This window comes from Grammomys surdaster, unplaced genomic scaffold (genome assembly GCF_004785775.1).
Source record: "Grammomys surdaster isolate TR1022 unplaced genomic scaffold, NIH_TR_1.0 126278, whole genome shotgun sequence".
Lineage (NCBI taxonomy): Eukaryota > Metazoa > Chordata > Mammalia > Rodentia > Muridae > Grammomys > Grammomys surdaster.
Genome location: NW_021621078.1, coordinates 164,661 through 192,218, shown reverse-complemented (window position 1 = coordinate 192,218; position 27,558 = coordinate 164,661). Strand labels below are relative to the sequence as shown.

The 27,558-nt window shown below is 46.1% G+C and overlaps 2 protein-coding genes across 9 annotated transcripts in view; one reads left to right on the top strand and one right to left on the bottom strand.

Annotated features, from left to right (window-relative positions):
* The first annotated feature begins 269 nt into the window (after positions 1-269).
* Lig3 (DNA ligase 3) lies at positions 270-24,812 on the top strand. Of its 6 annotated transcripts, none has more exons than XM_028759457.1 (21): positions 270-383; positions 1,258-1,416; positions 2,382-2,932; positions 5,504-5,647; positions 8,269-8,469; positions 9,543-9,694; positions 10,635-10,801; positions 10,929-11,006; positions 11,571-11,739; positions 13,133-13,288; positions 15,029-15,160; positions 15,644-15,723; positions 16,511-16,598; positions 16,848-16,925; positions 17,168-17,291; positions 17,841-17,983; positions 18,309-18,383; positions 18,776-18,922; positions 19,965-20,172; positions 20,726-20,847; positions 21,870-24,812. In XM_028759457.1, exons 3-21 carry the CDS (start codon positions 2,386-2,388, stop codon positions 22,101-22,103), a joined length of 3,045 nt encoding a protein of 1,014 aa, XP_028615290.1. In that variant the 5' UTR covers positions 270-383; positions 1,258-1,416; positions 2,382-2,385; the 3' UTR covers positions 22,104-24,812. The 6 variants fall into 6 exon arrangements, with proteins under 6 accessions (XP_028615290.1, XP_028615291.1, XP_028615292.1 ...); XM_028759456.1 differs by lacking the exon at positions 270-383 and adding an exon at positions 636-733; XM_028759458.1 differs by lacking the exon at positions 1,258-1,416 and having other exon boundaries at positions 288-383; positions 8,272-8,469.
* Positions 24,363-27,558, bottom strand: part of Rffl (ring finger and FYVE like domain containing E3 ubiquitin protein ligase) — a 66,355-nt gene continuing 63,159 nt past the window's right edge. For all 3 annotated transcript variants that reach the window (XM_028759460.1, XM_028759461.1, XM_028759462.1), the window contains one exon: positions 24,363-26,765. In XM_028759460.1, coding sequence (XP_028615293.1) covers positions 26,584-26,765 — 182 coding nt within the window. In that variant the 3' untranslated portion in view covers positions 24,363-26,583. The remainder of the gene's footprint in view (positions 26,766-27,558) is intronic.

Here is a 27,558-nt window from a genome sequence, read left to right as displayed (position 1 = left end):
TGGACAGGAGCAGAAAACACAGGTAGAATGACTCGAGATTTCCTTCCCTGGGATCACTGCAATGATTTCTTCAATTACTACCTTCAATGTCTAACAATCTGAGAAACTCTAGGAAGTTCGCAACGCCCCAAGCAGCCACTCGAACCCAACAAATACTCAGTTCAAGGCTTCCGGGCTGGAACAGAACAGCGACACACGTGGCGACCGGAGGGGGCGGGGCCAGAAGGAGCAAGTCGGTTACTGCGCCTGCGCACTGCCTCCGGCTCAAAGACCCGTATTTAAAGAGACAGGCGGTCTAGTCATCGTGCGAGGCCTGTGGCCTTGTGGGCTTCTGATCCGGTGGCCCGTGTGGAGCGTCAGAGCCAGGGCAGCCGAGAAGGCAGGTGAGGGGCGGTGCGGCGCGGCGGACCGCGGTGCGCCGTGTGGGGAGGGCCGTGGCCGAGCGCGGCGTGGCTGGAGTGGCCGTGGCTCCTCCCCCGCCCGCCGCTCAGCCTGGGGGCACACCCTCCGTGACGTGGCGGCCCCCCGGGAGCCCACGGGAGGCCCGCGGCCCCCGGGACCCCAAGCGGGCACCCGGAGGCAGGATGCTGCCTGCGATAGAATGGGCATCCTCAGGGAGTCGGGACCGGGCCGCTGCTGGTCCCTACCCGCCGCCTTGCTGCACGGCCACGGCTCGCCCTCACAACCTGTGCTGCTTGCTCTTCGGGGCCCAGGGGCTCCCGAGCCTCCCTGCGTCAGTCTCCCCCTATAGTTAATTGTCGTATCCCGGGCTGGGCGATACGACACTCTACCCACCCTAATCTGCGGAAAGTTGAACTACTCGCCCCGAGCTCCTCCCGAGCCCTGTTGGCCTTCATTTGCCTCTCTGGTTCTTAACCGTTAGGGCTTGTGTGACCCACTGAGTCGGCCAGTTACGGACCTCCCCTCCCCCAAGTTGAACATTGTCAAATACACAAGTTTGGTGTATATCCTCCGGGAGTTCAGAACTCCACCTCGGGCCTGCCCTTGTATTTGTTGTAGTTTTCCTAACCACCCCATGAAGTAGTTCTAATCTTTGGGGTTTGTTTTTGTTTTCCTTTTGAGACGGTCTTCGGTATGTACCCCTGGCTAGACAGAAGTTTAGTAAGTAAACCGGACTGTCTAGCTTCGAACGCACAGCAATCCTATCTTTGCCTTCAGAGTGATAGGATTATAGACGAGCTATAACTATATCCCACCATAACTAGCTCTTTGTCTTGTTTTTTAAAAATAAAACAGGAGCCGGAGTGTGGTAACACGCCTTTAATCCCTGCACCCAGAACACTAACTTGCTAGTGACTTCCAGGACAGCCAAGGCTACATAGAAAGATCCTGTCTCAAAAAACGAAAAATAAACTGTCATGCTTGGTGGCTCACACTATAATCCCAGCACTGGAGGTGAGAGGATGGCCGACTAAGGGTCTTGTTGGAGGAAACCAAGTCACCTGGTATCTGCCCCACCTTCCCTCCTCCCTTTAGATGGGTGGTAGGCTTGGCCTCCAACCCCTTCTTCAATAGTATACCTGTTGTGCTCTGTTCTGTGTCGCACAGCAGCGAGTAAAGCCAGCTTGCTATTCTGACCCAGTATCCTTTTTACTTCTCAGCAGAGTTTGGACTAAGAATAGTTTCCAGTAAATTGGACATTAAAACTGTAAAGCCACTTAAATAATTATAAATATAAGAAGGGGTAGGAATAATCATTTTCCACTTGAATTGGTTCATCACTTGCTTAGATTCTTACAGTCCTGTTATTTCAACCTTCTCTGATTTAGGTTGCCAAATTAAGCAAGGGAATTGATTATTCTGTTTCTAAGGACTTTTAGAACAACTATTCCTTGAATTAGGTACTACTGTGAGCTGCATTTTACAGATGAAATAGGAGCAAAGAGGTAAAGTAACTGAACTGAGGTCACACAGCTGATAAATTGCTAAGTAAGGTTTTGAACTCAGGCAGTCAATCTGATTATAGACTCTGATTAGTTGCCTCTCTCTAAGGGGGCCTTCTTCTGAAATCCCAAAACTGTTATAGTGGCTTAATTGTTTTCTGAAAGTGGCTCATATTTCATATGGAAACTTCATAAACATGATGTAATTTTTCTTGGTTTTTAAGACAGAGCTTCAGGATCTTGGTAATATTTAAAGGTCACCAACCATTACGACTTTACAATCAGTCTCTACAATGTTGATGCTGCATGCCCCTTTGTAAACTGGTTTTTCCTGTATTGGTACTCTGGGTGGTAAATATTTAATGCATAGGGAAGTGCTTGGTTAATCACGTGCTCTGTATGAGATTCTAGCCATTGAGAAATTGGAAGCCTGGATTCTTCATGTCTGTCTGTCTGTGTTTCCACCCTTTTATGCAGCTATATGACTTTGGCTTTCAAGATCCTCTTCCCGAGAAACCTTTGTGCCCTTGGAAGAAAAGAACTGTGCCTGTTCCCAGAACAGAATTACTGGGCTACCAAAAGACAGTTCAGCCAGTGGTTGGAAACAAATCTCCTTTGTGGGTTCTGCCTCCAGAGAAGAAAGCCTGTCCTATCTTTCCAGAGAAGCTATCTAAGACCACGTGCCACCCACCTTATTTTCTGGCCAGGGTCGCATGTGGGACTCTGTACTGGCCCCTGTACGATGGCGGAGCAGCGGTTCTGTGTGGACTATGCCAAGCGGGGCACAGCTGGCTGCAAGAAATGCAAGGAGAAGATTGTAAAGGGTGTATGCCGCATTGGCAAAGTGGTACCCAACCCCTTCTCAGAGTCTGGGGGTGATATGAAAGAGTGGTACCACATTAAGTGTATGTTTGAGAAACTGGAACGGGCACGGGCCACCACAAAAAAAATTGAAGACCTCACAGAGCTGGAAGGCTGGGAAGAGCTGGAAGATAACGAAAAGGAACAGATAAGCCAGCACATTGCCGGTGAGGGGAGAACCTGCTCTCAGCTTGCTGATCGTAGACTAGAGTCTAGGAGATTTTTTTCTTTGTGCGTCCTCCTTGGACATAATTTCATACTCACAAACTAGTTATAAGAATAAGAACACTCAGGCTCTCTACACAGATTTCCTTCTTGATAGCTGTCAGTTTGCTTTATTGTTTCTATTTATATGTTCATTCTTGCTTCCCTATCAGTCTTGGTGTTTATTGAGCCATTCAGAGAAAGTTGTGTCACCAGGCCCCAGAGGTACCCAGTATGTATCTTAAGAATAGGATCTTTTCTTCTGAAATCACAGTTTACTTGTGAGCCTCAGTAAGCTTATCTGTATATTGTTCTGTCAGTTGACTGAAGGCTATAATTTAGTAGTACATTTTCCTCCATTGCAGGGTTCAGGTCTAGACTCAGACTGGGTATCGCAATTAATTGTCATGTTTCTTTGGCCTCCTTTATTCTGCAGCATTTCCAGAGGTTTTTTGTTTTGTTGTTTTATTTTTGTTTTTTTGAGATGTGTTTTTGGTATGCCATGTGGCTTGGGCTGGCCTCAGACTTGGAGCAATCTTCCTGTCTTGTCTCCTCAGGACTAAGATTACAGGCTTGTGTTACCAAGCCTGGTACTCCATGGTCTGTCATTTAGATATTGATATTTTTAAAGAATACACGCTACCACCAACCTTTTAGCTGTCACCTTGTTAACTTTATGAACTATCAGATTACTACTTTTTTCCAGAGACTTACAGATCAATATTATACTCAAGTTTGGTACTTAATTGTCCCATATTTGGCCATCTTGCACACTCTTTAGGCTGTCTTCTGTATCCTGTATAACCTAATTTGCTTGTGTGCTCTCTCTCTCTCTCTCTCTCTCTCTCTCTCTCTCTCTCTCTGTCTCTGTCTCTGTCTCTGTCTCTCTGTCTCTCTCTCTCTCTCTCACTCTTTCTTTCTCTCCCCCACCCCCTCTCTTTTTCGAGACAAACTTTTAAGTTTGACTTTAAACTCTGTCTTTTCGGCATCAGCTCTCAGGTCTGAAATTGCATGTCTTCCAACTACCCCTGGCACATCCTTTTCTTTTTGGTTTTTCAAGACAGGGTTTCTCTGTGTAGCCCTGGCTGTCCTAGAACTCACTCTGTAGACCGGGCTGGCCTCGAACTCAGAAATCCGCCTGCCTCTGCCTCTCAAGTGCTGGGATTAAAGGCGTGTGCCACTGCTGCCCAGCTGGCACATCCTTTTCTTTGAGAGTTTTAGTGAGGTGAAGTGGTGGTATGAGCCTGTAATCCTAGGTATTCAGGAGTGAGTTCAAGGCTAGCAAGACTCTTGTCTGAAAACTATCTTCTACGTACTTATGCGTTAGGCGTAAGAGAATGCTCTTGACCACCTTCTGTGTGTCTTTCCTTAGCCTTGGAGGCAGCCGTTCCTCTAAGGAGTCTGGATTCCCATTAATGGAAAAACTATTTTAGAAACTAAAATCTGGATGCTGTATGTTTCATCATTATAGCATATCTTTGATTCTAAGTCCTTGGAACAACTAGAAAGATAAGCATGCATGTATACACAATCACATACATATATTTATATATCTACATACACATGTGTGCTCACTTTTATACTTTTATTTGAGGACTCTCAGTCTCTAAAGTAATAGCTCTAAAGGCTGTGGCCCTAAAGATGGGCCTTCATACTGACTTGTATCTCACTAGGAAGGAAGTACAGTGAACACTCAGATTTCTCTACCTGTGCCAGACAGACATGCTCTGCTTTCTCCATTTTACTTTGTTGTTTCTATATTTTGGGGCTATTCTACAGAGCCAGCCCGAAGTTTTATCTATCAAAATGTGATCACTGCGGCTAGAGGGATGGCTCAGCAGTTAAGAGCAAAGGTGGCTTTTCTAGAGAACCTGGGTTCTATTCCCAGCACTCCCATGTTTTATTCCACAGCCACTCTAATCCCAAGGGATCCAATACCCTTTTCTGCCCACTCTGGGTACCAGGCATACACGTATACACAGACATATATGTGGGCAAAACACCTATGCACATAAAATAAAAATCTTCAAAAATAAAACATTGATTTCTCCCAAATCTGTACTAATTCTTATGTATTTGATAAGAGGTATGCAATTTTGATGAAAATTCAAGTTACTAATAGATATAAATGGTTCAAAATACCTGTTTTCTTTGTTTCTTTCTCTCGACCAATATTCTTTTTTTTTTTTTTTTTTTTTTTTTTTTTTTTTTTTTTTTTTTTGGTTTTTCGAGACAGGGTTTCTCTGTGTAGCCCTGGCTGTCCTGGAACTCACTCTGTAGACCAGGCTAGCCTCGAACTCAGAAATTCGCCTGCCTCTGCCTCCCAAGTGCTGGGATTAAAGGCGTGCGCCACCACCGCCCGGCGACCAATATTCTTTTAACGCCTTCCTCTACTAAAAAAGACTAGGCAGCCTGGAGTCATAATGTAATAGAAACTTACCAAACAAGGATTTGAAAACTGTTGATAAAACATCTAAAAGCTTTCTCGGCAGTCTTTGTCTGAAGGGTACTTTTATTCTTTGTGGGTCCTGTAGACCTGTCTTCTAAGGCAGCTGCCACACCTAAGAAGAAAGCTGCTGTCCAGGCTAAGCTGACAACCACTGGCCAGGTGACATCTCCAGTGAAAGGTGCTTCGTTTATTACCAGTACCAATCCCCGGAAATTCTCTGGCTTTTCAGGTAAGATGTGTTAAGGTGACTTTCCCTGTTAAGGCTCTCTATTTGGTGTCTTAAGTCTCTGGCTCAGTGAAAATACCGTTTTACCGAGTGTCCAGAACTGGCTTCTAGCTGGGCAGTGTGGCCATAGCTAACTCTCAGTGTCCTACTTGGATACAATTTCTTTGTGTACATTAATCTCTTTTATAACATGTTGGTTTATCAGGACTTCTTCTACTTAAAGTTATTACCTGGGTCAAAAAGATTTTTTTTTTTCTGACCTGCTTCTCTTGTATTTTTAAATGACAGAATTCTGAGAAATTGTCTCTCCAAACTTGCCTGAACTGAGGATAGGTCATGCATAAAACATTCTCCTGTGATCCCTCTTGATATTCTGTGCCCATATGTTCCTAAAGTTGAGCTGTATGAGCTTAGAGCCAGAGGAAGCTCTGAATGCAAGGTGTTGTGTTTTGTTGGGAGACAGTAGGGCCCAGTGATAAAGCAGGAGGACTTGGGATTTAATGGGCTCTGGATTCGGATTCCATCTTTTATCTCTTACTTAAGTCTTGGCAAGATAAACGGTAATTTGTTATCATGCACACACGTAAGTAACTTGTTTCTGTTGAATAACAAACTACCGTTTGTGGACATGGAATCAGTGAATCGTTGCTAGAATTTATGCTGCATATAGGACTTGAGAGGGTTGTTTATTGGCTGTAGGTAAGAAAAAGCATTGGCCTAGGGGCTTTGTCCTTCACTTAACCTGAGGAGGTGCTTTTCTGTTACGCTCGTGCTCATTCTGTGTATGGACTGAAGTTTAGGCTGACAGTGAAGCTAGTATTACATTGATATCTGTTTGTCTCAGTAGTGTGTTATTTACCCTTTATTGTTTGAGATAAACAATTTTTTTTTTTTTTTTTTTTTTTTTTGGTTTTTCGAGACAGGGTTTCTCTGTGTAGCCCTGGCTGTCCTGGAACTCACTCTGTAGACCGGGCTGGCCTCGAACTCAGAAATCTGCGTGCCTCTGCCTCCCAAGTGCTGGAATTAAAGGTGTGCGCCACCACCGCCTGGCTGAGATAAACAATTCTTATGGCTGTCTCAATTGAAGAAAATAACAAAATGAAACCTTTGGACTTGAGTAATCTGGAGGTTCAAAGAATCCTAGATGTAAAGTCAGGAGAATGGAGGTTTGGCCTGTGCTTGACAGCTTGGTGCTTTGAGCATGTGTCTATGGCTTTGTCAGTGAATCAAGATATTAATCCTGTCAGAGGACTATGGGAGCTAACATTACAGAAATGATGCCTGGTTTTGTAGAAGTTTTATGATACACGCATGCATGCATGCATGCACAGTTTGTTTTGTTTAAGAGACAGTCTTGGGCTGGAGAGATGGCTCAGCCATTAAAGGCTACTCCCAACCCAAAAAATATAAGAGAAAGGTCTTCTCGTTCAGCCTGTTCTGAAATTAAGATCCTCCTGTCTCTGCTTACTGAGTGTTAGAAGTACAGGCATGTACTACCGTCTCTGGCAGATTTTATTATTTGAAAACTTGCCGGGTGGTGGTGGCGCATGCCTTTAATCCCAGCACTTGGGAGGCAGAGGCAGGCGGATTTCTGAGTTTGAGGCCAGCCCGGTCTACAGAGTGAGTTCCAGGATAGCCAGGACTGCACAGAGAAACCTTGTCTCAAAAAAGACCAAAAAAAAAAACCAAAAAGAAAAGAAAATTCTAGTTTGTGCTTGGTAGTGGGTCAGTGATAGGGATGCAAAAGATTCCAGGTGACACTAAAGATGGCACAGTACAGGGAGAGCCTTGAACTTGTGCATGGAGTTTAAAAGAGTTGATAAGAACAGGGTGTTCTCCTTTGTGAACCTGGCTAAATACCAATGCTCTGGAAAGATCTCCACCCCAGATCAGATTCCAGGTCAGAGATGATGACAGACTTACAATTTACAAACCCAAACAAGAAGCCTTAGTCAGCAGCTCCTTGATAGAACAACTCTGCCTTGCTCTTGAAAATGGTCACAAAGAGGTGAGACTCAATCACTAAGGTTTCTCTCAGATAAAGAAAGGTGCCTTTTTGACAATAAGAAAAGATGAGCTGGGACACACTGGTGGGCCCTGACTCTTTTGCTGGCTTCCCTGTCTTCACTCTTCTTCCAAGGGGGTAGGTGGTCTTGAAAGCTATCTGCTTTCAGGCCTTGGGTCTCATCAGTAAGAGAACAGTGAACTCTGTAACCTGCTGGGTTTGCAGTAGCACTGACAGTCCACAGTGGCAGTCATTTCAGTTTTACAGGTCCTTTGGTTTCTTCTCTCTTGCTCATCCCTGTCTTTGTGGAGTCAGAATGACAATTGCTCTGAGATCCGCGTGGTTATGGCTTGTGGCATGAAAGCAGCCTTTGTTCCTATGTGAGGTACTCACATACACAGGTGCTTCTTAGTGCAGTCTTCATGCAGTGCTATTGTACTGATTACTTGGCCTCCATAGCTGTACCTGATACACGGATCCAGCACATCTACCTCCAGTGACTCTTTAAAGGGCTTGAATAAAATGACATAGAACCCCCCAGCAAAATTTTAGTGTTTTTCCTTTTTGTGCTTCCCCCAAAAAAGAAAAACGAACCATCTGTGTTGTTTTTTCTTTCCAGCAGCCAAACCCAACAACTCTGAGCAATCCCCCTCAAGCCCTGCTCCTAGGACGAGTCTGTCTGCTAGTAAATGTGACCCTAAGCACAAAGACTGTCTGCTACGAGAATTCCGGAAGCTGTGCGCCATGGTGGCTGAAAATCCTAGCTATAACACCAAGACCCAGATCATCCACAACTTCTTGCAGAAAGGTTCCACAGGAGGTAGGACTGTACATAGACTGAACATGCTTTTCCTCTGCAAGCCTCAGAGCCGTGGCCAGCTTGATGGGCACAAGACACTGGTCTGGGAAATCCTTGATCATTTTGAAATGGGATCATAGATGGGGTCATCACCAGACCCTGCATGTTAGATGGTCAGTTCTGCTTGGGTGCTTGGCTGTTTTCTTCCTCTGTCCTTATTTTGTCCCCAGAAGGCAGAAGAGCCCATCACATTTGATGAATAGACAAATGTCCCACTAGCATAGGTGATTAGGGAACCACATGCCCAGTGTAGAGTAGAATCCCCTGGCTCTGTTTCTTTCATGGATCTAGCATGCTGTCATTCAGTATCTCTTACTTCATCTCAATGTGAAAGTCGGGGCTTTGCCTGTGGGGAGACTGTGGAATAAAGGTGAGACACACGTGCAGGGAGCTGTGGGAAACAGTCTCTGTTTTTTTCCCCTCTTCTTCCTCCTATTCCTCCTCCTTCTCCTCCTCCTATTATTTTTTTTGGGGGGGGGGTGGGGGGTTTCGAGACAGGGTTTCTCTGTGTAGCCCTGGCTGTCCTGGAACTCACTCTGTAGACTAGGCTGGCCTCAAACTCAGAAATCCGCCTGCCTCTGCCTCCCAAGTGCTGGGATTAAAGGCATGTGCCACCACTGCCCGGCATTATTATTATTATTATTATTTTTTTTTTTTTTTTTTTTTTTTTTAGATAGGGCCTCACTGTATATCCTTGGCTGTCCTAGTACTTAGTATCTAGACAGGCTAGCCTTGAACTCAGAGGTCTGCATGCAAGCTTCTGCCTCCTCAGTGCTGGGATGGAAGGCATGCAGCACCCATACCTGACATCTCCATTTCTTTCTTTCTTTTTTTTTTTGGGGGGGGGGTGGTTTCGAGACAGGGTTTCTCTGTATAGCTCTGGCTGTCCTGGAACTCACTCTGTAGACCAGGCTGGCCTTGAACTCAGAAATCCGCCTGCCTCTGCCTCCCAAGTGCTGGGATTAAAGGCGTGCGCCACCACTGCCTGGCAACATCTCCATTTCTTAATGGGAGTTCCTTTCTGTTGTTTTCAGATGGCTTCCGAGGTGATGTGTACCTAACAGTGAAGCTGCTGCTGCCTGGTGTCATCAAGAGTGTTTACAACTTAAATGATAAGCAGATTGTGAAACTGTTTAGCCGAATTTTTAACTGCAACCCAGATGATATGACCCGGGACCTAGAACAGGTCAGAAGCGGGTGTAGGGAGGTCATAATGTAAGATTCCGGCGCGGTTTGGACAGACAACACGAGGTCGAACCCGGTTCCACGGGAAGGGGTTTATTTAGGGAGGGGGAGCAGGAGAGAGGAGCGGGAGAAGTGGCAGGAGGAAATGAGAGAGAAAAAAGAGAGAGAGATTGGGGCGATCCCAAATATTTAAGCAGATGATGATGTAACTTCCCAGGTACGGGTGAGCGAGACAGGTGAATTCTGGGAGTGATTATCTTGGTTGCCTCAGTAACGATGCAGAAGTCGCCTTGCGCCTGAATGTGACATCACTTTGAGATCAGGCTTATACTAACATACAACCTAGGTGGGACTCTACCAGGATAGTCTTCCCAGAGCCACTTTAAACAATAACCGAGCACATACTGGTGTAGGAAACTGAAACTCAGTGAACAAGACTCTGTTAGGCTGGGGAAGCCAAGTGTGAAGATAAAGTTGTTCCTTTCCTAAGTTTGATAACTGAAAACACCACTGCCAAGCCACAAAGGCCTTACCTGAAAAGTCAGGGCTTGAGACTTCCTGTGTATGCGGGAACTGTGCTGGGCTTTATTTGCTTGCTTGCTGTCCCCTCTTTCTTTGGACTTTCCATTCATCTTTGGTTTGTTCATGATTCTAGCCTTGGTGCCATGGGAAGTTCTTATCCAAGCATCTACTATGGATGGACCATATATTTTGGTTCAGACTCTCAAACAGGAATCAGATTGGCTCAGTCTTAGATTAATGCTGTGCCTCTGCTCAGCTAAAGCAAAGTGGGTGGATAGAGGGCCCCTCCTAAGAACTGGCTGGGAGAGAGTTCCCAAGAAGAACGACTTAGGGACAGACACTGTGCTGGAACTCTTGACTTGGCATTTGTCCCAAGCTCCCTGGGGTTGCAGCGGTGGCATTTTGGTTTTTGGAGACAGGGTGACGTGTCAGAGACGATCAGAGTCTTCTTTGAGCAGAGCAAGTCTTTTCCTCCAGCTGCCAAAAGCCTCCTCACCATTCAGGAAGTAGATGCATTCCTCCTGCACCTCTCCAAGCTCACCAAAGAGGATGAGCAGCAGCAGGCCCTGCAGGACATCGCCTCCAGGTGAGGGGTAGTCCCATTGAAACCAGACCTTATGGGGATGGGCTACGGAAGTGTACTAATTTGGGAAGGGAGGTTTGGGGGATCAGAGTCTTTGAGAGATGAAGCTGAGTATGTCTTATCTCTTTAGGTGTACAGCCAATGACCTTAAGTGCATTATCCGGCTGATCAAACACGATCTGAAGATGAACTCGGGTGCAAAACATGTGTAAGTGCCACAGCCCCTCCCACGGCCCAGACGGCCTGCTGCTCTCAAGACTGGAGAGTCCTGCTACAGATTTGAACACTTGTTATTATTTCTTCTGGACCCTAACACACTTCCACATCCATTTTCTCACAAGCAAAGTAGAGATAACTGTTTTTAACATAAGCTGCTACGACCGAAAGTTCTTGCCCATTCCAGACCTATTCTCTGCCAAGGTGATATTACCATGTAAGGCATGGGGTCTCAAATCCTGAATTTTCTGTTTTGTCTTTTCCTGTGCCAGCTTTGATTTCCAACCTTTTGCCATTGCAAAATCTACAAAATTGATGCTCAAGAATTGTTCATTCAAGTTACAAAAAAAAAAAAGCTTGAAATAAATTTTTTGTTGGGGCACATCTGTAACTGTCTGTGGCTCCATGTGACTGCTGCTGTAGATTAGTCCCGTCTTCAAGTTAAAGGATGGAACAAAGCTACTTCCCCAGCATCTCTCCTGTCTGACAGACTGCTACCCTGAGCCATCATGTCAGATGGAGAGGTTTGTATCCTTGCTCCTGTTCTCTGTGGCAGGTTAGATGCCCTTGACCCCAATGCTTATGAAGCCTTCAAAGCATCACGTAACCTGCAGGATGTGGTGGAGCGAATCCTTCACAATGAGCAGGAGGTGGAGAAGGACCCAGGCCAACGACGGGCCCTGAGCGTCCAGGCCTCACTGATGACACCTGTGCAGCCCATGCTGGTGAGGAACACTACCTTGTCCCTAACATCCATGTCTCCTCAAGTTGCTGGCATCTGATAGGGATGAAAGGCAAGAGCTCTGGTAGTTTGCCAGGGAAGAGTGGAGGTGAGCAAAGCAGTGCTAGGCCAGGAAGTGAAGGTTCAGAAAAAAGTAGACATCTAGTACAACCCTGTGGGAGTGGCATGTGGGACTAAGTAGTGTAGCATCACACTTGAAAACAGGGCTATGACCTCCTGTTTAGCATCACACTTGAAGACAGGGCTACCCTCCTGCTGGGTAGCTCAGAGCTGGCAACAAAGCCAGGCTTCCTGTGACACGGAGAAGAAGCTGTAGGAGTGAAGCCTCACTCCAGTACATAACTGGATTTCTGCATCTTTAGTGAGGATGGCTGTCCCTTCTGGTTTTATGTGTAGCAGAGTCAACATTTGGTGCTCTGCCGTCTCCTTGGGCTTTCCAGGGGTGTGCAGGGAACTTTATTTATTTATTTTTTTTAGATTCTTTTTTTTTTTTTTTTGATGTCTTGTAATACTAAATCCTTGTGTTTAGAATAGGAAAGAGTTCTCTCACTACCAGAAATATAGACTAGCTTGCTATATTTGCCAGGGTCAGAACCTTTTCCCTCACCTGGAGTAGGGGCTTTTTTGGCTTCTGTGGGAATTCCTTTTCCACAGCCTTATAAGAAGAATGGTGTGAGTTGCCTGCTTATTAGTGCTTAGCACACAGGCTTGGGATGAAGGCTTAGATACACATCCGAGTCTGGCTGTTTACTGGCTGCCTGACCTTAAGTAAGCACATAACCTCCCTGGCCTTCAGGTTTCCCATTCAGCACTTGTCCTCTAAGGGATCATATCAAAGATGAGATGACATTGTTTTGTGGCCTGTCAAGAACCCCCAAAATGGTAGTTACTGTTTGGATCTGGCTAGTGCCAGTATGTGAGTGAGTGGGTATGGGTGTCTGTCAGCTCTGGTTCCAGTCATCCTGCTAGCCCCACTGTCACTGGCCCTCTCTGCTCTTACCTCCACCAATCACGCTGTGATAACAAGTGTGTTTAATAAGCCAGGTGACTGGTAAGGGCCTACATTACTGAAAAAAGTAAATCCTATTTTAGAAGAATTGTATTCTAGAATAGATAGCATTTGTCTTCTTCAGAAACTGTTAAACCAACTTTGGTGATGAGTCTTTCTGTTTTTTATATTCGAGACAATATTGCTATGTAGCTCAGGATATCAGCTGATGATTTTATTATCAGAATACAGCATTGTCCAGCCCTTTGCAATATATCACCCCTTCAGCAGTCTGTCCTGAGTCAATTCTGTCCTGATGATCCGAGCTTCATACTCTGCTGAGGAGCCCCAGTTGAAGGGCTCTAACATTTGCTTTTTCCATCCCAAGGCTGAGGCCTGCAAGTCCATCGCTTATGCAATGAAGAAGTGTCCCAATGGCATGTTCTCTGAGATCAAGTACGATGGTGAGCGGGTCCAGGTGCATAAGAAGGGGGACCACTTCAGCTACTTCAGCCGTAGTCTCAAGCCTGTCCTGCCTCATAAGGTAATACCCTTTCAGCAGGACATCTCCTCCCTGCCTCTAAAAAACTGAACTGAACTGGGCCAGAACTGAAGGGCCTTTCAAGCTGTTTCACTGGAGGAAGTTCTTTTTTTTTTTTTCTGTAAATGAATGGAGGGAATTTATTCCTGTACTCTTCTAGTAACGAAAGGCTGCTTATGCTTAGCTGGGACAGCCAACAAGCCCAGACTTGGGTTAGTCAGGTAGGAAAGAGCTCCCTGAGACAATGTGGTGCAGACAGCTCAGTGAGAATCTTGGGTGTGTCCCTGTCCACTGTGCTCCTTCTGGGCTAGATTAGGGTTCTGTACAAGGGAATGTTGGATTATCATTCATTAGACGGCTCAACAAGTATTTCTCAAATGCTGCACACTGTGGTAGTTAGTGGACATAAAAAGTACAAACAATAGATAAAAAGTCTGACCTTCATGGATCTTAGAGTTTGATAAGTGCACAGTATTGTGGGGCTGTCTGGGATCCTGATCCCTGCCCTACTCAGGACTGATGGGAGTTAAGAGCCTCAGTCCTCAGCCCTTCTCAGCTTCCAGGGCTAGTCCTGTGAGGTCTGTGGTCTGTGATGAGAAACAGCTGGGATATCTGGTTCCAGTAGCTTGTGAGTAAATAGAATTCCTGGCTTTGCTGCCCACTTTTTTCCTAGTTCTGACTCAGTTTCTCAGAGTCTGTATATTGGGGGATGTATTGTGTGGTTCAGTAGAGACTTGGTGGCTGGGCCACTTGTTTCATGTGTTGAGCAAGAGAGCTGACCAGTTGTCTTGCATGAAACTCTTAAGTCAGGTTCTTGTTCCAGGTGTGCTAGAAGCTGATGAGGAACTGCTGAGATAAAGATGTGTTAGACAGTCTTGTGACCCAGGACCATTTGAACACAGCTTTCCAGAATCTGCTTTCCTTACTTTTCCAAATACTGTGGATTGAATCAGGGCTTACACGGGCTAGGCAAGGGCTATATACTAAACTGTGTCATCAGTCCATGTCTGTTGGTTCTTAAAGGGCTGGGTTAGGGATGGAAGGGAGTAAGGATGGTCAGTCAGATCTTTCCACATCCCGCTCCACATCCTAGGCAGTGATTCAGCTGCTCTTAGCAGAGGCATTGTCAGGCTCTCCGGACCCCACGGCTGGTACCTTTTGTCAGGAAATACTTGGAATTGTGGGACTTCTCCCACTAAGTATCAGAAATTAGGGCTCTGGCTCTGTTAGGAAGAACCCTGTCCCAGTGATTATACTCTGAAGGGGGGCTTCAGAGCTCCCACTTAGGGGAGACCCTGTTCTCATTCCGTGCTCTTCCCAGGGATTTATTTGTCTGCCCTGCAACCCATCTGTTTCCCCATCCCAGTCTTCAGCCTGATAACACCAAGCCTCTGTAATGAACTCTAGTCCCCGGCTGCCTATCTTTCCTCCTTCCTTCCCTCCCATATTTGTCTACCTCCAGGTCCTTCCTCACCGACTCACTGTTTCTTCCTTTTCCTCCAAGCCTTCTGTATAGCTCATAGAATATGACTCAGTGGGCTGATCATTTTCTGGATCTAGACAGGTGATAAAGCAGATAGCCTGATACTCTTTGGGGGACTGGCACAACCTAGCTGTTCATTTCACTCATTTCTTGGGCTTGCAAGGTTCTCTGTACTGTTTTGCCTGAGCCTTGATCACTGTGGCTTAGTTTTAGGTCTTACTGCCAAGGCACCCTTGCCAAAGCTGCCTTTCTACTTCTAGGTGGCCCACTTCAAGGACTATATTCCCAAAGCTTTTCCTGGGGGTCAAAGCATGATCTTGGACTCCGAAGTGCTCCTGATTGACAACAACACAGGCAAACCACTGCCCTTTGGAACTCTGGGAGTGCACAAGGTATACACTAAGAGTCCTGTGTGCAAAACATGTTCTGTCAGTCTGACAAAGGGGTGGAAGGGAGATATGAGAACCAGCTTAGGCTTGAATTGGTTTCTGTTGAGCATGTACTCTTTCATCACTGTAACAAAATATTGGAGGTAACCATTCTATAAAGGAGAAAGGTTTTGTATCTAGAGGTTATAGTCAGAGAATACAGGGGCCCATAGCTTGAGATCACTAAACATGTGGCAGAGCAAAGTCATTTACATCATGAGCTAAGAAGTATGGCAAGAGGGAGGGGCCAATCCCACAGTTCCTTTAGGAGCTTTGAGAACCTTTGGGTCTTTGGGAAACACTTGGAATCTAAAGTTTAGTGAGCATCATCTCTGGAGTGCTCTGTGGCTTTGCAAAGCACTGAACGGACTATCCACAAGGGGCTTCTGAAGTGGACTGCTACTTTCCTGATTCCTTCCTGTAACTCTTGCCTCATTTTCTCTGCAGAAAGCTGCTTTCCAGGATGCTAATGTCTGCCTGTTTGTTTTTGATTGTATCTACTTTAATGATGTCAGCTTGATGGACAGGTGAGTTAACTTGTATTTTGACATGTTTTGAGGTTTTTTTTTTTTTTTTTTTTCATTTTTTGCAGTACTGGGGATGAAATCCAGGGTCTTCGACATATTAAACATATAATCAACCATTGGATTTTATTCCCTGGCTACCGTCTTTAAACCGAGATTCTTATCTGGGAATTTATCTGGGTTGGGTCTGTAGAGGCTTCAGTTAGGAAAGAGATAGGGATAAGGCTAACATTTTTGCATTTTATCTATGAGCTTATATCTATGAGCTTATAGGTGATGCTATGAGTAAAACAGAGGGGGAACTGGCCATCTAGAGTGAGCTACATCCAAAAGCTTGGACCTACACAACTGATACTTGTCCTTTATGCACTTAGGATTCTCCCTAATCCTGTTTGTATAGCTATACCCATGGTTATGAAAGTAAGACTTGATGGGGTAGGGTCCTGAGGCCTGTGCCAGCCTCGGGGTTAGGGATAGCACAAGAGTTGTAACATTGTTCAAGTGGGACAGGACAGAGCATGTAGTCAGGGCTGGAAGCTGGTGTTGTCTTGACTCAGTAGAGTAGAAAGCACAGCTATGAACTGCCTGTGGGCTACAGCTTATAGTTGTTTATCTCTAGTGTTGATGAGTCCTTGCAGCCCTTAACAGCACGACTGTTCATACGGGAACTTGGATCCATAGCTATCCTTCTCCTGAAGCAACAGTTCTATCACTGGGCACTATCCTATGTCAGAGTTCCTGCTAGGAGTGGGAGGGAGGCTCTTTACTTCAGCTCTGCTGTTTCCCTTAGGCCTCTCTGTGAGCGACGGAAGTTTCTTCATGACAACATGGTTGAAATCCGTAACCGGATCATGTTCTCAGAAATGAAGCAAGTCACAGTAAGTGAAGTTCCTCTCCTAGGCAGGGATCTAATGGTTTGAAAAGAGAGCAGAGAACCCCATGGGGTGTGAGAGAATGAGCCTTAGGTGTTCTCTGGTGGGGTGCTGATAAGTTTGCCATTGGCCTATGTTGCCTAGTTGTCTGCAGCCTGCCTCTCAAAGCCACAGCTCCAAGTTATACACACTAGTGTATAGAAGTGAACAGTCTACTGTTACATGATCCTGCACATTTCTTCTACCATCCCTCAGAAAGCTTCAGACCTGGCTGACATGATAAACCGGGTGATCCGAGAGGGCTTGGAAGGGTTGGTGCTAAAGGATGTGAAGGTAAGCTAGCTGCGACACCCATCTTTCCCTGCTGGAGGTGACAGAGGTGTTGGTGGTGGGAGAGAGGGAGAGCTATGTAGGAGTTTTTCCCACTCACCTGGGGCAGGCTGGTCCTGGATCTAAAAATTTGTATGTCCTGTAGTGCCTTGACCCTGAGATCGGCCCACAGCGGTGAAAAGATGGACTCCACCTCTATGGAGTTTCCATGATCTGTGATCTTTTTTTTTGTGTGTGTCCCCTAGGGTACATATGAGCCTGGGAAGCGGCACTGGCTGAAAGTTAAGAAAGATTATTTGAACGAGGGGGCCATGGCCGATACAGCTGATCTGGTGGTTCTTGGGGCCTTCTATGGGCAAGGGAGCAAAGGTTAGTGGTGTTTGGTCCCTGAGGTGGTACTCTTATCAGAAGACACACACACTGGCCTTCTTACTAGCTTGATCTGCCAGTCATGGTGGCTTCCTTGGTCATGAGATCTAGGGCCCTGGTCACATCAGGCAGAGCCATCTGGGACCTTCAGACTTACACACAGAAGTTTAGTAAGAAGAGCTGTAACAAAAATGTTTTAATAAGAAGGGAAAAAATAATTAAAAGAAAGTTGGTAAAGAATAACCTCTGCAGTTCTGGCACAAGGAAGCTCAACTACCAGCTGTTTCAAGGCCTAACAGCTTCCTTCTCAGAAAAAATGTGTTTCTTGATTGAGGAGAAAGATGAGGTCTGAGGAACACTTAGGCAGTATGTCAGGTTGTGTCTGCTATGTGTCAGGTACTTCCAGTTCCCCGGAGCCCAGAAGGTAGAGTGTGATTACTCTAACACTCTTGATGGTAAAGGCTTGGCTCATTCTTCTCCAAGCAGTTTGTGGTGGGCCTGTCAGAGATGGTTCCTTCTAGCCCACACTCAATTCATGTCCCCTCCTAGGCGGAATGATGTCCATCTTCCTTATGGGCTGCTATGACCCTGACAGCCAGAAGTGGTGCACTGTCACAAAATGTGCTGGAGGCCATGATGATGCCACCCTTGCCCGCCTGCAGAAGGAGCTAGATATGGTGAAGATCAGCAAGGTAAGGAAGGCCCCTGGTTGGCCCTGGCCCTGGACAGGTCATCCTTCCTGAAACAGGCTGTGCTTTGAGGACTGACGTCTGCAAGTCCCAATTCTTCATTCAGAAAGGAGCTTACTCCTTGGCCATAGAAGCAGGATTAGGCTTTTTTAAATCTGAGAGCCTATCTTATACATGATGGGCCATAGCCTACCTGAAGAGGGATGATCACTTGGGGTGAGAGGTCATCCTTTTTAGCTAAGTCATTTCACAGTCTTATTGCCAAAGACAGGGTTTAGACCTTGCTCCAGTATGACAGGAGCCCAAAATGGTGTCTTTTCTCCTTCAGGATCCTAGCAAGATACCCAGCTGGCTGAAGATCAACAAGATCTACTATCCTGACTTTATCGTCCCAGACCCAAAGGTATCATCACCTGATGCTTTGTGGCCCCCACTCCAGAAGTAGTTTGTAGTTCTCCAGTGCCACAGAAGTTAGTCCAGCTTTGCTAAGGTCCACCCAGGATGGGACTTGGATATTCAACCAAATGACAAGCACAAGGCGAACCAGCCAGCCCTGAGGACTTGTCCTTAGTGGAGGGGAAGCAAATTCCTTTCCATTTGTAAAAGAGACCTGTTGTAGAAGTAAACCTAGACCAGGCCTTGCTAAAGCAGACAGGTTTCAAGAGGAGGCATAACTGGCATACAGGCCTCCTGGCTGCTAGTGAGAGCCTCTGTGCTTTCAAATGCTTTACACTGTTCCTGTCTGTTGGAGACTTCCTTCCTGGCCAGTGGTAATCTACCTGTTTATACCTGCAGAAAGCTGCTGTGTGGGAGATCACAGGGGCAGAATTCTCCAGATCTGAGGCACACACTGCTGATGGGATCTCCATCCGATTTCCTCGATGCACCCGAATCCGGGACGACAAAGACTGGAAATCTGCCACTAACCTCCCCCAACTCAAGGTGCCAGCTCCTTGGCTTTCTAAGTGTCATCAACCCACTGTCTTATTCTTGGAGTGTTGGGCATCTAGCCTGTTCACATGTCATTTGACCTCTCTCGATCCACAGGGACAAAGCAAGGAGAGCAGTTCAGAGTTGAAACTGGTACCCCTTCCTCCTAGCTACCCTTCCTCGGGTCCCCCAAAGAGCTTAGCTTTCCACAGACAATTTAGGAGTTGTCTTAAGCCGGGTGGTGGTGGCGCACGCCTTTAATCCCAGCACTTGGGAGGCAGAGGCAGGCGGATTTCTGAGTTCGAGGCCAGCCTGGTCTACAGAGTGAGTTCCAGGACAGCCAGGACTACACAGAGAAACCCTGTCTCGAAAAACCAAAAAAAAAAAAAAAAAAAAAAAAAAGGAGTTGTCTTAGACCACAGTCCTACTTTAGTAAGTAAGAGCTGAGGTTTAGGGGCTGGAGAGCCTGCTCAATGGTTAGAGCTCTGGCTGTTCTTACAGAGGACCCCCATTTCAAGTTCCAGCACTCACTGCAGCTCACAATTGTCTGTAATTTCAGTTCCCAGAGATCCAGTGCCCTCTTCTGGCCTCTGTAGGCACCAGACATTTACATATTTACATGGTGCAAGATAGGCACACACTTTTTTTTTCCTTAAAGAAAAACAACTGGGATTTAGGCAGAATGTAATATTGCACACCTTTAGAATTCTAGCACTCAGGAGACAGAGTCAAAAATTTCTCTGAGTTCAAAGCCAGCCTGATCTACATGGTGAATTCCAGGCTAGCCAGAGCTACAGTGTGAGACTCTGCCTCAAAACAACAACAAAAACATGGTTCATCTGAGCCTTTAATATGAGCACCAGAGAGGCTGAGACAGGGAGATCTTAAGTTTAAAGCCAGTCAAGAATTACAAAACTTTTGCCACAGAAAGTAGCTTGTACCCAAATTACTCAGGCCCTACTTTGTTCCTTAGCCATGGTACCAGGCAGCAGTCATCCCTGACCCAGGTCTGGTCAGGTCAGTGAGTGACAGCACCCCACTCTCCCCTTCTTAGGAGCTGTACCAGCTGTCCAAAGACAGGGCAGACTTTGCTGTGGTGGCTGGAGATGAGGGGAGCTCCACTCCTGGAGGCAGCAATGGGGAGAACGAGGGCACTGCTGGGTCTGCTGTGCCCCGCAAGGGCCCCAAGGGCGCCCCCAGTAAGTCCTCTACCAGTGCCAAGAAGACCGAACAGAAGCTGAATGACCCCAGTAGCAGAGGTGGTGAGTAAAGGGACCTGAGGTGATGGGGAGGGCTGTGGGTAGGCCAGAGATAGTAGGATATAAGCATACACTTCAACTCTGACGTCCTGTGACTGGGTGTCCGATACAGCCGTGTGTTCCTAGTACGTGACTAGTTAGGGGCTAGAAACTGATCTCCCAGGTAGCCCTTATCTACTCAGCAAACCTGGATGACAGAGGACCCAGGGACAGCCAGTCTGATGAGGAATAAGCCACCTTGGAGCTAAAGGATCTGGCTGACAGCCATTCTCCCCTTTCACTCATCATTCCAACAGAAGTACTTGATCTCTGTGTTCTCCCTGACTCACAGGGCTGTTCCTTTACCAGCTTCCTTGTTCTTGGTTTTGTGGTTTTGAGAAAGGGTTTTTCTACACCATGCTGGCCTTTAACTCACTATGTTGTTCAGAATGGCTCCGAGCTTCTGAGCCTCCCGTCTCCACCTCCTTAGCGCTGGATTATAGGCATGTCCCAGTTTGTGCACTGCTAGGGATCAGACCTAGTGCTTTATATATGCCTGACCTCTGCTATCCTGCAGGCAACAAACTGATTCCAAAGCCTTCCCCCATGAAAGCAGGAGAGAAGCTGGCTGTGAAGTCTTCTCCAGTCAAAGTGGGAATGAAGAGGAAAGCTACTGATGAGACACCATGCCTGACAAAGGTGAGGGGAAGAATGGCAGTGCTGGACATAGGCCAGTTTGCCTCAGGGTCTAGAGATCCAGGCTCTTGTGTGTGAATGTGAAAAGCTATCCATATTGGTTTGGGGGAAGACTCCTGGAGCCCTTTCCCTTCCTGTTCTGGGCAAGCAAGCAGTCCTGTTGCTCCACCCTGTGCCCTCTTATTGCCTTGCAGAGGCGGCGGGCCAGCCGGCAAAGAGGAAGGAGAGCTATGCAGACAGGCAGGAGATAGAGCCGGCCTAGCAAGAGAGGCTGCAAGCCCACCCAGCTGCCAATGTTGTTACAGTTCACATTAAAGAACGAAGCCCACTCTGGCTGTGGGGTGCAGCATGTTTGTGTATCTCTGTCTCGGAGCAGTTCTGCCCAGCAAGGAGAGGGAGACTGGCACGGCATAGACAACTCTCAGCTAAGGAGCCTATTTTCCCTTTTGTTAGTCCCTGCTCTGGCAACATCTGTTGAGTACCTGAGATCAGGAACTACTAGCTAGAGTCTATGGTACCCTGGGTAGCTTCTGGCTATGATTAACAGATAGCATCCATGACCAAGCATACGCACAGAAGTTGACATCTCAGGGCCTGCACCCAGTTCTCAGTAGAAACCATTCCCATCTCTCTGCCCTCCCTGAAGCCCTTGAACTCATCCACACTGATGAGCAAGACTCCCAGGCCCTCTGACTAGGTAGCTGTGCAGAACAAACTGATCTTCCAGGGTATTTTGCATTGGGTGGATCTTGAAGAAATGTCCTTTTTCAGAACAGTTTAGCTGGATCTCAGATGTTAGAGCCCATTACTTTTCCCTTTTTCCTTGGGTCAAGGAGAACTGTCAGACCAGGGTCAATTTGAATGACTAGAGGAGGGGATAGCAATGCCTCTGTCTTTTCTCCAGTAAACTATGTGTGTCCTAAGTACCGGACTCCAGGCATCCCTAGCTGTCCAGTCATGAAGTGGATGAAGTCCCTCTTGTATCCAGGCTAGGCCTCACTCTGGATGAACCAATCTGTTTGCAGGTGCTGATGGATGTCTTCACTGGGGTACGGCTCTACTTGCCACCTTCTACACCAGACTTCAAACGGCTCAAACGCTACTTTGTGGCGTTCGACGGGGACCTGGTACAGGAATTTGACATGGCCTCAGCCACACATGTGCTAGGTAACAGGGACAACAACACTGATGCCCAGTTGGTCTCCTCAGAGTGGATTTGGGCGTGTATCCGGAAACGGAGGCTGATAGCTCCTTGCTAGGACTTTGGTCTTCCTCTTTGGGCTGTCCTCCTCTGCCCACTCTACCACCACATGAGGCTCAGCCTGAAGGGTAAGGGCCTCTTCGCCAAGCAGCGTACCTTCTTACACCTTCCGATTCTTCAAGGTCTCTTCTGGATCAGGAGTTAGCTGCTGTGGACACAAGCAGTTTAACTGAAACTTTCAGATCCAGGTGCTAGCTTTGTCTTGTTAGTTGTCTGAGGTGCTGATAACCAACTTAAACCCTTATTCATGCTGTGCACAGCACTCTGCCACTGAACTACAGTTTTTCTTAAGCTAGACATGAAGAAATCATAGGGTATCAGAAGTTCATGGCTACCCTGGGGTAAGAATTTAAACAATAAGAAGCATCCTTTCCCCCACTGGTTCCACCACAGTTTCCCTCAGTGACTAAGGATTGAAGACTGAGCAGAATCTACTTCCTGTGCTCCTCATTTCCATGTACATCTTAAACGCTGTATTTAAACTGTTCTCAAACGCTTCTTATATGTGGCAAAACCTTTATTATGCCTGGTCCAAACCCTCATGTGAAAGAACAAAGTGGTCTCCAATGATTATAGTTTCCAGGTCACTGACTGGAGGGAGAGACTGACATCTACAGGAAAGTACCCTCCTTGGAGACAGAGGTTCCTTGAAGGTGAATTTGCCTCCTCAAATCTGACTAATCTCAGGAGCACAGGTCCATAGCTGGGAAAATCTCCACATCCTGCCTACCAAGGCTGTCTCCTGTGCCATGTGTGGCAGATGCTCCTGAAGGGTAAAGAAAGATGATTTCTGTGTATAACTGCACACGGGATATTCTGCAACAGTGGAAGTGTACTAAACTAGCCTCATCTGATTATCAAGCCCTTGAAATGTGGCTAGCATAAGGTTATGCAACATTTCAAGACAACTTCAAATGGTCTCAAGTTACTAGTGACATCACACATCATCTGAGCATCAGTTCCTTAAGAGGAATGGGCAGAGTCACTATTGCCGAATCACTGGGCAGCTGCCAGTGACCTCGGACACCTTGTTTAAGGCATGCAGCGCACACCCTGGTACAGATGTTGTCCAGAAGGAGGCCTAGCTTACCGCCTCACAAGTTCACATTTCTAATCATGGGCTTCTCCAGGAACTGGTAGACGGGCTTCCTTGTCTATGCTGTGCCACCTCTTGATCAACTCAGCAGGCTTACCTATCCACCACCTGTGAGCTAGGTTACTATGGTGGAACTCACTTATGTGAGTCTCTAAGATAGACCCACCACCCCATGTAACTCCTAAAGTAATATCCCACTAGGAGGTTGCTTGCTTGTCTGGCTCTGTCCTTCACCTACTATTTAAGACTTAGGTGTAAATGCTCTGATGAGGGCAGAGTAGGCAACATTCAGTCTAGTAAGTAAAACATTTTATTCTAGCCTCAAGGCAGAAGCTGCTTTGTGCTTTGAACACTTGCCTTCCTTGGACCGAGCAGCTTGGTAGAGCATCAAAGATGACTCTTCCCCATCCCACAGGGCCAAAAGTTCAGCCCTTTGTCCCTTTAATGCCTTACTGTATATTTACTCCAAATCATCAGATCTTTGTACATTGCCCTTTGCAGAGAGGTTAAACTCTATGTAGACCTTTGTATCTTTTCCTGTCTTTCTACACAACCCTAAGCACTGTCACCTGAAACCTCCAAGGCTAGAAACATGTCCACCCCACCCTTCCCATGGCCTTTGTTTACATAGTGCCAGTTGATGACAGGCAGTGTTCATTTCTGGCTGCTCAACAGCAAGATACAGAGTAGAATCCTTTCATCTAGTTCTCCCAGAGGTGATACACTCCCCTCCCCTCAGGCACCTGGTCAGGTAGGTGGGTACAGGCCTATGCTTACTCTGTAGTCTGCTCTTTAGGGTGGGCCAACCTTTGAGCCACACTTGTCTATATCCAAAAGCTACTGTCAATCTTTCAGGGTAACTTGAAAACTTACTGCCTACCTAGCTGTCTTGAGGTTACTTTCTACTTAGCTCTTGAAGGTCCCTCTACAGTGGGACTGTAATAACTTCACATGGTGCTTCCCATTTGCTCTTGAGAATCATTCTTACACTTAGCTCTAACTTCCACAGTTTCTCCAATGGACTCTTGTGACCTTAGGCAAGTCACAACATAGAGCGGGGTACCTCTATAAGTGGGATGCAGTGTCTCTGTGCATGTGCCTGCATTTACAAGTTCTTTGGGGGCCTCTGGCATTATCCCCTCACACCAGATGGGACAGGCATCTGTATTTAAACTTTATTACAAAATTATAAAGCAGAGCTCTGTAACAAAAAAATACACATTTGGGTATGCTTTTTAACACCCAGGTGAGAAAATCTTAATGTAAGCCACTTGGAGTTACACATTTACATCCAAGAGATCTCAACAAATTTGTACAACAAAGACTATTAATTCCTTTACAGCTCATTAGTTTAGAACTGGCTATTCCAACCTATGAAACAGCGTCTTTGAAAACGTAAGTCTCAACTGAAATCTTGGTGCAATCAGCAAAATCCACAGAATAATTGGAAGGATTAGGTGTTTGAACATTAAATAAGACCAAGGATCCGTGAAGAACAGAAAAGGGGCTCAGGTATTTAAAAAAAAAAAAAAAATCAGGTTTTCTACCTGAGATGTTAACTGGAATGGGTTCCAGCTTTCATTTGGTTTAATAAAAAAGTTGTTTGACATGTTTTGGTTTTTCCCCTCAAATGAAAACACCAAAGGTAGAGATTTAAAGGTAAGATCTCCAAAATAAATGACATGGGTTCTGGTTGTTACTTGGGTTGCTAACCACAGCCATCAGTGTATTTTCTGTTCCTGTATAGGAGGTAGGGAGGTAAGGCCTCAGAAGAGAAAGCAGTCATAAGGGAAAGCCGGCGTTAAAGTTACTGTTAGGTCTTACTGAGCTGCAAGATCAGACCTGTTTCACAGTGGAGTCCAGGAGCAGCAAAATCAGTGGGCCGTGCTAAACTGGAGACATTGTAAACTACAGTACTCACTTTTTAGGGAGGGAGGGCAAGGTAGTCTTTGTGGAGGGATCTGAATCCCTGACACCCACAAAAGCTTTGACCCAAAATCTGGTCATCTGGACTTAGAATGCAGAGGTAAGTGGGCCTGGTATCTCTTGACAACAGCTTCATGGAACTACTTGATCCTCTGAAGGAATTCAGTGGAGAAGCCTAAGCCTAATAGCCTCCTAAGAGGTTTCCCTCTACTTTGCAGACTCATGACTGGTTGGTATTTCCAGTCTCTCATAGCTACACAGTGAAGGGTAGTGTTAGCCAAGTTGAGGGTTCATCCCACAGAGGAACACACAGCTCTTCTGATACTGTTTTGTGCTTTGATGAGCTGTTATAGCAAACATTACTCAAACCCTTTAGTTGCCTCAGTGGTGTAGAGACCCCAGAAGGGCTGGAATCATGAATTAAAGAATGCTTCATCCTGACCTGCCTAAGCAGCTGAGAAGAGGGTGCAATTAAGACTTTTCAGCAGCCATAGGCACAGTCCAACTAATTGAGCACCTTCCAGTGCCTCGTACACTGTCCTGTATGTCTTCTCTCCAAGAATTCCATGAACAGCCAGGCTAGAGGAGAGCAGAGCTCTTTGGTGAAGTTCCTATACCTTCAGTAAGAAAGTTTAAAACCCAAGGAAGAGAAAATATTAAAGTAGTTTTTAAAAAGTTTTAGCCTGCTGGAAAATGAGGCCCAGAAGCCAAAAAGGTAAAGCTACTGCCTCGATTTTTCCTTCCTCATAATCTAAAGAATGATGCAAAGTCAAACCCAAAGAGAAGCGCACCACTTCTTAAGGACTTCCCAGCAGTCAGGTCAGAGACTGGTCCTTTCCAACCCCAGTACTAAACAGAAGTGACTCAACCTAGAATTTTTTTCTATATCACTTACGACTTAATTTCTCACTAGAGGTCAGTTTACTGATCCAAATTCTGACCTACGGAATACTATTGGTCTGATTAACATTTTTTGGTCCATAGAAACAAATGGGTTTTAGGCAAATGAGAAGACTTAAAAGATATGTTAACACACAGAAAGCCAGAGAGACCAGAAATTTAAATCCAAATGTGCTGGGGGTGGGGTAGGGGAAGTGACTAATTCCAGCAGGACTTCTGATTGACAAAACAGGAGTGGTATACAGATGTATGAAATGTGTCTTAGGGTCTTGGGATGGGAGGGAGACTGGTCCCCGTTCTGGAGAGACCTCTTCATTGATTACCATCACCACCCAATGATCACAGAAGCAGGCATTCACCCATGTGATCTGAACCAGTTCCCACTGGTTTTGGGCTCTGCCACCTAAAACAGGCATACTAGGCAACTCTGCTTGTCCTAGTTCTTCAGAACACTGCCAGCTTCTCACAGTAGACTGCCCTTGTGCATCGGACCAACCCTGAGCCCAGACATCTTGGGCTATGTCCTGTAAGGCACTGAAGAAGCCAATGCTAGCCCTCAGGACCGGAAGACATGCACTGCTCGGATCACATACTGCCGGCAGATAGGACATTCGTTCATGCGTTTGCCACACTTGGTACAGGTCACCATGTGACCACACTCCAGCAGAACACAGTCAATGGGTGAGTCCATGCAAATCTTACACAGGTTCTCCTCCAGGCCAGAAGGCACTGCTCCCCCTGGACAAACAAGACAGAAAAGAAGAAAAGATTATGTCTCTGTAAATAAGGGCCAGTACTAAGAAAAACCCCAAATCCACTTCCCCTCAAATACGACACCATCAAAAAACAAAACAAAAAAACCCCTTAGTAACCGACCACCCCTGCTAACATAACAAAAAGGTTTGAGTCCGGTACTCTCAGATCAAAAATATTCCAGGACTCAGGACAAGGAGGCTGTAATTCAGTGAGTGAACAATGTTGAGGTACCACATCTCTTGAGGCAGAATATGCAGAAAAGATAAAAATTGGCTCAGAAAAGTCTGGATATAAACAAAACTGTTATGAATGGTTCGCTAAGAATACTAAGGCTTATCTATAAACATAGACCTGATTTAATAAAGCTGAGAATCGTGAGGGACTCCATGTGCTATCCAACAATCTACCTACCTTGAGGCTTCTGAAAAGACTTCCTAACAGAAGGACATGGGCAGATACACTGTTCCCTGTTCTGTGCTACAACCATTGAATTTTATTCAGACCCCTGACTGCTTATCATACTGCGTGATAATTAACTTATCTCCCACAGTAGACAAAGAGCTCCTAATTCAACTTATTCAGACGGTAATCATAAACTTAGCACTTGCTTTAAGCTTTGAGGTCAGATACTTATCTTTGAATTCCGAAAACATGAGTCACATGGTAGGTATTCTTTAAACATCTGATAATGAACATTCTGGCCTGGGAATGATAACTGTTCACATTGACTAACTGCCTACCACGTGTCAGGCAGGGTGGGTCCTAAGAGCTTTCG